At 39.7% G+C, this 9,877-nt stretch overlaps 2 protein-coding genes across 2 annotated transcripts; one reads left to right on the top strand and one right to left on the bottom strand.

The window, feature by feature from the left end:
- Nucleotides 1–1,012: 1,012 nt before the first annotated feature.
- LOC101308388 (glutamate receptor 3.1-like) lies at nt 1,013–2,297 on the top strand. The gene is made up of 3 exons (XM_004301644.1): nt 1,013–1,163; nt 1,280–1,677; nt 1,812–2,297. Exons 1-3 carry the CDS (start codon nt 1,013–1,015, stop codon nt 2,295–2,297), a joined length of 1,035 nt encoding a protein of 344 aa, XP_004301692.1.
- A 1,335-nt stretch (nt 2,298–3,632) lies between these two features.
- LOC101313416 (MND1-interacting protein 1-like) lies at nt 3,633–8,435 on the bottom strand. The gene is made up of 2 exons (XM_004300207.1): nt 6,658–8,435; nt 3,633–4,357 (listed from the first exon to the last, which is right to left on the bottom strand). Exons 1-2 carry the CDS (start codon nt 8,257–8,259, stop codon nt 3,839–3,841), a joined length of 2,121 nt encoding a protein of 706 aa, XP_004300255.1. The 5' UTR covers nt 8,260–8,435; the 3' UTR covers nt 3,633–3,838.
- Nucleotides 8,436–9,877: the final 1,442 nt, after the last annotated feature.

Genomic DNA, 9,877 nt, shown 5'->3' with positions numbered 1-9,877 from the left:
GGGGGGGGGGGGTGGTCCGTATATACAATATTGATTATACAACCAATTACTATAATTTAAGATGAAAAAACAACAATATAAACCAATGGTCAATTAAAACAAAATTCATATAAGTAATGAGTACTCAAACATAATCAATCAAAACATAAACGATATTTATTTCTCGCTTGCTACAAACTAATAAAAACAAGGTCTTAAAAACAAATAATGTGTCACCAAGTAACCTAAGTGGTACCGCAAATCCTGATATAGGGACGAAGCGGTGAAAACTAAAAAGCTACAAATGCTAATGATTGTGAGGAATTATTACTAGGGCCTTATTACTAATTATTATTTTGATTGTAAATTGAATGCTACTTTTGTTGTTTATTTATAATATATGATGATCACGTGCTTAATGCATGGGTAGGAGAGGGTGTAAACTCTCTAAACATTACTTGGACTTGGTCTTTAAGGGGGGTTCAGTAGTAATAAACATACATATGTCGTCCGTTCAGTTAATAAAATACCCATATATATATATGTATCTGTAGAAAAGCCAAAGGGGGTTCGGCCCCCGTGAGGCCAGAGTGTAGCTCCGCCTCTGATCTAGAGATTCATTACTATTACCACAAAATTCACACCGTGAAGCCAATGCTACTCCTCTACGTTGCAAAAGATCATCTGAAATTACTGTAATAGTTCATAAATTTAGAAATCATAAATTTAGTTCATAAATTTACAAAGACTATCATTTTAACTAAACCAAAGCTACTTGTCCAACTTATATTTTGGACTTGTTCTATTATTTTCTTGCATTTTGTTGGTTTTTAATACATTTTTATACTTTTCTTGCTCATCAAAATATCAATGGAAGACTTTCGATGCTGGTGTTGGTGATTTCACCGTACTAGCAGGTCGATTGGACAAAGTGGAATTCACTCAGCCATATATGGAGTCTGGTTTGTCAATGATAGTTCAAGAAAAAAATGAGCAATTAACATGGATGTTTATAAAACCTCTTACCTGGCAAATGTGGGCGGCGAGTGGTGCTGTATTAGTCTACACAATCTTGATTATATGGTTTCTGGAGCGCCCGTCTAATCCAGAATTCAGTGGTCCATTGAAGAATCAGATTGGCACCGCAACTTGGTTCACCTTCACCTCTTTGTTCTTTTCTCAGAGTAAGTACTAGTTCAAACAATAGTACAAGCTATTTACAGGAAAAGGGTCATTTCAGAATAGTTGGACAAAATCATACTTGAGCTAAATATAAAGTAACAATTGTTTCATGTTGCAGGAGAGAAAATCCATAACAACTTAACTCGAGTAGTTGTTATAATGTGGCTGTTTGTTGTATTAATCCTAACCTCAAGCTACACCGCTAATTTGTCGTCAATGCTCACCATCCAACGATTGAAACCAAATGTAACAGACATCGAAATGCTAAAGAGAACCGACACAAAAGTTGGCTTGGATGGGGATTCGTTTGTCGAAGATTACTTGAAGGATGTACTTCAATTCAACTCAAAGGACATCATCACAATAAGCGATGAATTCAAGTACACAGAGGCATTCAGAAACAAAAGTATATCTGCTGCCTTTCTTGAACTCCCATATGCAAAAGTATTCATGAACCACTACTGCAAGGGATATACTGCAACCGCACCCACCTATAGATTTGGAGGACTAGGCTTTGTGAGTAGTGGCTACATTGTTTCTATTGTGCTATTCTTTATTTCTTTTTATGTTTCATGCATTTCTATAAGAGTGAATATACCAAGGCTAAACTAGGAAAAACAGAAACTAATAATAAAATTAGTACCTTGCAGATATTTCAGAAGGGCTCTCCAATTGCCCAGGATTTCACCAAGGCCATTCTACAATTACTGGAGGATGGAGAACTTAAGTCACTTGAAGATACTTGGTTGACACCGAATCGTGACTGTCCAAACAATGCAACTTCCGATGTTCCAGAAAGCTTGAGTGTCAAGAATTTTATGGGCCTTTATGTAATATCCGGTGCTACTTCCACCATTTGCCTCCTATTATCCTTCACCATCTTGCTGAAGAAGTATCAACAACACCAGGAAGCATACCTAGGAAATGCAAGTGATGAAAGTGTTTGGAACAGGACAGTTAGAATAGCGAGATTCTTGTATAATAGAGAGTTCAATGTTCCAATAAGCAGAGCTCCAAGTTTTGTTGATGTGCTGGAATTGACTTCTTCCCGAGAGGAGCATGTGATCATTTCCACCCCTCAGGAGGTTGAGGCCTCCAACCCTGCACAAACTGAAGGCAGTCCACCACATTCATAACTGGCACATTGGCATCCCCGGCCTGCATGCATAATTAGAACGGATATACTGTATATATGTGTATAGTGATCGAATTGTACACATAGAAGTATAGTCTTCTACATATCCCTTATAGTATAAGCAATTTTCTCAGCTAATATGTGTGACAATGGTATCATTGGTCTGAGCCAATTAAAGACTTATAGTTAGTATATGACTATGATCTGCATTCTATATTTCTTCGAACTGATGGACACTGATCATCTGACATGTTTAAATGGTTTGGCTTGGCGAGATTTTCTATTTAGACAATGTGAAGATTTCAATGCTTACTATCATTTTGTATAGTTTGATTTGGCTGGGAATTTGTCATCAAGTTTCATCCGGAAAGCCACCATTAGTTAGTTGAGAGTTCAATATGGAATGTAGTAGCAAGTCTTGTAGAGCTTACCAAGCATTAGATTACTACTGTACTACAGCCGATGTATGCTTTGAAATATTTGAGCTCGACGAAGCAATGTTGTTTATGCTGTTCTCAGTTTCTTCATAACATTTGATTTTCAGAGAAGCAGGGAGGAGATTCAGTAAGTGCCGAATTTCATTCTGTGGCAAAGGCCAAAGGGTGCTTGTCGCTTTTATGCCGTTGATCTGCATTTTCTTCATGGCTGCATAATGTATGTATATGCATAAATGAAAATCCCAGGAATGTTATTGTATGGTTTGGATTTGGGGAGAGTGAGAATTACAACTGGATAAGAGGTTGAGAGAGACAGACGTCCAGGAAGGTGAAAGTTACCCAAGTCAGCTAGGCTTTCAGTAGAGAGAAAAGACTCATTTCAACATGTCATGGTGTATAGAAATTCGTAACTTTGGCTAATTGTTTACAATTGAAGGCAATTCCAAGTTACTTTTTACCTTCAATGAGTGACACAGCCATTAAAATAAAATGGGGAGATCTATATCAATGCCCAGACTTATATCATAGTGCACCAAACACAAAACAATACACTAGGAAGTTCAGCATCCCAGTCCAGAACTGAGGGTCCTCTACTTTGAGGAGAGTTCATTACCAGAAATTATAATGGACTTTCATCTCTTCTCAAGGAGAAGTGATAGATATCCCACCACAAGTCGAAAATGACTGTTCTGCAACCTATACTGAATCTCCTAGTGCCTTGCACCTACATATAATTCAGCATCACTTTGACAGAGAGCCATGATAAGAATCATCCATTTTTCTTTACACTATACACTGCATATGTACATGCGTAACAGTAACTAATGATTGTTCATAATGTAAGCAAGAAAGTGTACGGAAAACTATAAGCTAATTTCTGTGACAGAGACAATGGCAACACCGAGAAACAAAAGTTCCTTTCATTCCAAACTGAAAAAGGCACAAGCTGAAAACAAGCTTTCGTTTTATTTAACCACATATCTATTTTGCTGATGTGCTCAGCAAGTTTGTAAACGAGTAAGGAAATAAGAAAATGTAAATTATTTGGTATACGGTATACCTGAAAAAGTCATACTCAGGGAAGACAGACCCCTGTCAGTGCAAACTAAGAACTTGCACCAAAAACACGAATTCTATGTTCAATTGGAGCTCGGCAGCACGGGCAAGTAGCTCTACCTTTCTTGCCATAATCATCATTGCAATTAGCGCAGAGAATTTGATGAGCACATGGCAGGAAAACAACAGACACCTCATCTTTCATGCATATCATGCATTCTCTATCGCAGCTGACTTCTCTCTCTTCAGAATTCTCCAGGTTATCTAACTCACGAAGCAGTTTGGCAATAGTTTCTCCTTGAGGTTTGGCACCACCAGATATTCCTCTTGGCAGAGCATTTGATGGAAGAGGCAATTTGGTAGACTGCGCAGATGATTTTAGACGCGAGAGTTCTTGCTCAAGTCTTTGGAGATCATCCTTATGACGTTGGAAATCTATTTCTATCTTTAGGCGCAAGGCCTCAAGTTTTCGTTTATTACCAGCTTCAGCTGTTTCTTTAGCAACTCTTTCCTCGTCCACTAGTGCCAAGGCTGCCTCCTTAGCCTTCACCTCCTGCTTCCATTTCACCTGTAACAAAAGGATTGACAGCAAAATGGAGTATTGGTATGTGTTATGCAGAATAAGAGGATAAATTTCTACTACAGTGTTAACAACATATTTCAATGTTGTGAAGGAAAAATTATAAATTGCTCAAGGACTGAGAAATGGAAGCTTGTCAATAAAGACTTAGGTTACCTTATGCAGTAGAAAGAGATGAGTTGAACACAGGTAAAGGCTCAGTAAACAAAATATAGCAAATACAGAATGAAAGGCTATTCAATTAGGTATCTATGTTACAATGCACCAAAACACTCACCCGGTACCCCATATTCTAGAGATTTAATCACACTTTTTTACTTTTCTATACTAGATAGAAACAGTGTCTTCAATTCAAATACGTGGACAATAAAAAATAAAATTAGGTCTGCCACAACAGCAGAGCCAAGGATGCTGCCTCAAGGAGTGGCTGATGCCATAAAAAATCAACCATAACAAACAGGGGTTTAGCAACATCTTGGAAACGTTAATCAGTTACATCCCTTGAGCACTCCCATGAGCAGCAAGAACAGTAATAACATCCCTTGAGCAAAATCATAAACTAAGCTTTTGGGTACAAAATGTAAAGGCCGTGCTAGTGTAAGAATCATGAAAATATTAAAATGATAACAAAATAAATAAATAAGCCAGCGAGTCTGAGGTAATAAACTATTCCGTTAAAGTGGACACAGAATCTTTTGATACGAGCCATAATCAGCATTATTAGAACCAGTCCCGTTCACACAGTCACTAGCTGACCATGTAAATTTGCACAGCTACTGTTAGATTAAGGCTCATTTAAATCCAACGATTAAATTTGTTATTAGAACATAGAGGATGGTTTCAAATTGAGACACAAGATGAGGTCATCTGATCATTCAAAATTAATATAAAAAAACTCAGTATAGAGAAAGGGTAAAACTATAGTTTAAAGTAACGGATCACTTGAACGCAAATTATGTAATGTCTGGCCAAGTAGAGTGCATGGCTTGCTGATATTTTGTTCTTCAATTTGTTATAATAGAAAAATATGTGAAGAATGAGGACAAAACTGAGAAAAATGAGGCCAGAATAGGCAAGAAAGAAGAAGAATGCATAGAATTAAAACTAAGAAAGAACTACACAAAGCTGTTTTAATTTTCTACTTTGAATTTATAATCTTAGATATCATCTCTGTTCTCATTTATGAATCACTGGACATCTTCTCCTACTTTTTTTTTTTGACAGAATATCTTCTTCTGCTTGCCTCATATGTTTCATAACCATCTATCCACCCATTTTACCTAACCAAAAACGGAAAACACAATGTTGGGATTTTACCAAATCAGCACTAATTGATACTATCTATAAATTGTTCTGGAACCTTACCCAATCTCCCCTCCCCACTGAAACGGGAAAAATAAAAAAAATTAAGAAAAAGCATAACCTCTTATAAAGTGTGAAGAGAAACTACAGGTATGGAACATTTAGTATCAATAAAGACCAAGGAATTTGTAACATCTTAAAGCATGGTCACCAACATTGCTGGCTCAGCCATATGACATTGACTTCGGTTTTGATGCAGAACTGAAGCTGACTAAAAGATGACTTCTGGAAAAGTAAATAAAGAAAGAAAGAACTATTGGCTCCACACCTATAGATAGGCAACAATAGAGTGTCGGTAATTATAAAGCACTACGAAGATTAGCAAAAAAATAAGACCCCAGTACCAAATCTGACATTTAAAATGAGCCATAGCCAGCCTATTGCAAGAATGCAGTATAAGGTTTGCTATAATAATCTTCTCAGGGAACAATAATCAATCCAGCAACCAAGTCTTGAGAACAATACCAGATGGAAATCCTAAACTAATAATCTTCTCAGTGGTCAAAAAATTTCTGGTTTTGCTTAATTTTAGAGGGATGATTCTCAGATGGAAATCCTAAACTTAATTAGCTTGGATCAGTGAACCATATTGTGGTGTATCCCGGACAATGTGATCTCTTTTGCTTCTCATCAAAAGGAATCTATCTTAAGAAGGAACCTCTAGACTATAGGTTTATACATTGTAAAATTAGGTGCTTGCTCCAAATCGTATCCAATGTTTCCTTCCATCAGATTCTTTTCGCTTATCTATCAACTGTGAGTCTTTTGAGTTTAACTGTTTTTTAAAGTGGTCCCTTCACTATTTGTGATTTATTGAAACATAAATTTAGCCCTGATCAAAGAGTTCAATTGTATCCTATGTAAAGAATCACATGGATATGAACAGTATACATGTATAGTGCAGAGTGAATGCAAATAAAACAAACCTCAGCTTCTTTCTGATCCTGCTTTATACGAGCTAACTGTTGTTGCAATTCTAAAATCTTCTGTTTCTCCTCTCCAATCTCTTCCTGCAATTTACCTTTTTGTTTCTCCCAAGCCAAAAGCCTCTTCAGGCACTTTTTCTCCCTCTTTGCCACCTCTAAACAGGTGTTGACTGACTCTGATGCACTCAGTTTAGAAGCCTCCATCTCTGCTCTGATTTCTGCATTCTCATTCTCAAGTCGCCTAACAGCTGCATTTGCCCGGTCCACTTGACCGCTAGCCTTTCTCAGAGCATTTTCCATCTCGGAGAGCCTCTTCATGGTTGTGTCCTCAAGAGTTTGTTTCCCTTTCTTCAACCTTTGAGTCTCCTCTCTTTCCATCCTCAGCATTTTAAGCTCTGTGAGATCATGACTAAGCTTTTTTGCAGCTTGCATAGCCTTCTGGTGGGCCCACTCCTTCCGCTCCTTCACTTGCTTCTCAAGCTCTTTAACCTGATGAAGTAAAGTTACTATCACCTCATTCTTTTGATCTTCCCCTCCAAGTTCCAAATTCTCATCAAGATTCAAATCACGAAATTTACTCAACACTGAGGTAACCACCTCCTGGTTCTTTGACTTCTGCGACTCTTCAGGTTGGTGGACCGCGACTTCATCCCCCAATCCAACCACCACATCCCCACTCGTCAGATTGCTAATGGAAACCTGCGGTTGGGAATGCAACTGCTTTGAGTTTGCTCGAAAACCAGCTGCAAACATTGCAACATTCCTCTTCAACAACGACTTCATCGAAGGCGAAAGATTAAACCTCTTGGGACACTCAATATCCCTCTGCAAAGTCAACTCAGCACCATTCGAGAAAAACCCCTGAACAGGAAACTCCGAACTCCCCTCATTCCCAAAACCCCACCCGCCATGAAACCTACACAGCGCCGGGGCCATAACACCAACCGAATGGCTCCCATTTCCGCCACTCTCAACATTCCCAGCCGCCGCAGCACCACTCTCGTTCCCCGCGCTAGGAAGCACCGGAATCTCCATAGTGCTCGCCCTCCCCACATGAAGATCACTCATCAGCAAACACCACATTGCATCCCCTTTACTCAACCTCGGCCTAACCTGCTGCAACATACACACCATCCCGGCCAGCGAATACTCCTCCAACTGCCTCAAATCAGCGAAAACCGGCTCCGAATCCTCCGAATTCCCATCCTTACTCCCGGAATCACTATTCAAATGAGCCAAAGAGTTATGCATAATATTCGTCAACACATCCATCCCACCATAACAATGCCCATTTCTCAGAATCGCCTTGAGCGCAAGGTCCTCACCATAGCCCAAAGCAACCAGCTTCGAAATCGCCTCGTTGTATAAAAGCTCCAGATTCTTCAGCAGCAGCTCCTCTAATTGATCCTCAGTGCAGTAGCCCCACCCAGCCTCGTCCGGATTAGGATTTCGAGTAGGGAAGGGCTTCAGACTCGCTTCGATTACCGATTTCGCCATTGAAGCTTTCTCGAGGTAGCAGCAATGGTCGATATTGGTTCTCACGGCGACGGGTTTGATCCTCCGATTGGCGCGCACGGGCTTCTCTCTCACAGTACATCCCATTCTTGCGTTTCTCTCTCTGTATGTATAGATATATAAACAGCTAGAGCTAGCTGTGTGTGTAGGCTGAGAGAGGATACGGAAATCGAGGATTAGAGATTGAGACGGAGACGGAGGGTGTTTTGGGAAATGAAAATCTGAGAAATCGGAGAAGGTACTTACCTGGAATCGGCGACGATCGTCGGCGATTGGTGGTGGGTGCTGAAAGTGATGAAGAAGAGGAGGAGGAGGGGGCATGCAGGCTTATTTGCTTCTCTCTTTCTTTTGTTAGGTGTGAAGTGTTAAAGGGCCCACAACATTCTTCCAAGGGCCAATCGGGTTTTGGGCCGGGTCAAAACAAAGTAGAACAGTGAATTTCAATATGCACACAATTTATTAGTCACATCTTTAGTCGCAATCTATGTTCTAGTGTGCATTTCATGATACAATTGTACCAATCTCTCTCTTTCCAAGACTACAATGCAGCCTCTCAATCTTTCCAACATATCATAGTTTTCTCTTCCTGCTATCATGTCCACCTTTGATGCAGTTACGGCATGTCTTACTATTTTCCTGACACAAGCAGACGACAACGGCGTTCTAGATCTCGGCAAGATTGGAGGTAATGTCCGACGCTCAATCATTCTTGATTGAGATCTTCTTTTTTGTGCAAGCAAACTCGTTGGGTTTGATCGAGAATTGGCATGGAAACAACACTAGTCAGGCAATCACTTTGAAACGGAAGATAGCTAGGTAGACAATAAGAACTAAAATTATAGGCTTCCTATGACCCAAAGTGTTCATCCTCTCTATATCACCTATCATGTTGTAGTTGAAGAGAATGCTAGCTCTCATGATAAGGGCAAAGGCACAATTTAGCCTTTGTTTCTATCAACCTAAGGATTAGGGTTGAACAGTATTACTTGGATTCGTAATTTACTAGTTGTACAATAATTGAGGTCTTAGACAACTAGTTTTTTTTCATCAGGGAATTAGACAGTGAGTTTGTTTTATTTTGCTTTAGGCTCTTTTATGGATCTATTTGTAAACAAGAAAAGTACCGGTCATGGTGCTTGATGCCTCTATTTAACATATCTTATGTGAGGACGACATATGATGTAAAGTGTCTTTTGCCCGTTAATAAAGCAGTATATTTCCTATTCTAAAACACATTCATAAAATGCTTTTAACATAGCTTGAATTTATAAAATCCTCGTAGTTGACAGTGGCTTCTCACCTCGTTAGTGGATGATGGTGTGGCCGGACAGGTTCTTGGTTGGATTATGGCTAGTGGTGGTAGGTGTTATTAGAGGTGGAGAAAGGTGGCCAAAGAGATGATGGCTTGTGTGGGTTTGAGATCCAACACATGTGGGCTGCTGTCGAGTGTAGTGCGGACCGAAGCAGCCATCAATCCTGCTTGTCTGAAGCGTTGAAGGCGAGCAACGACATCGTAGGGTTAATGGTCGACAGGAATGGGAAAGGTTGTGGCAGCGTTGTTCTGCTTGGACTCGACCCGGGTTGAATTGCTTAATTAAGTGCAACCTGTGTGGAAAGGCTCAAATAGAGGTTGCGCTGCCTCTCTTAGCGTCAGACGAAAGTTAGGCAGCTGGTGGGTGGTGGCGGTTCGATGAACATGCCGTAA

This window comes from Fragaria vesca, linkage group LG5 (assembly GCF_000184155.1).
Source record: "Fragaria vesca subsp. vesca linkage group LG5, FraVesHawaii_1.0, whole genome shotgun sequence".
Taxonomy (NCBI): domain Eukaryota; kingdom Viridiplantae; phylum Streptophyta; class Magnoliopsida; order Rosales; family Rosaceae; genus Fragaria; species Fragaria vesca.
The sequence above is the reverse complement of the archived record's forward strand: the minus strand, read 5'-3'. Positions and strand labels throughout refer to the sequence as shown.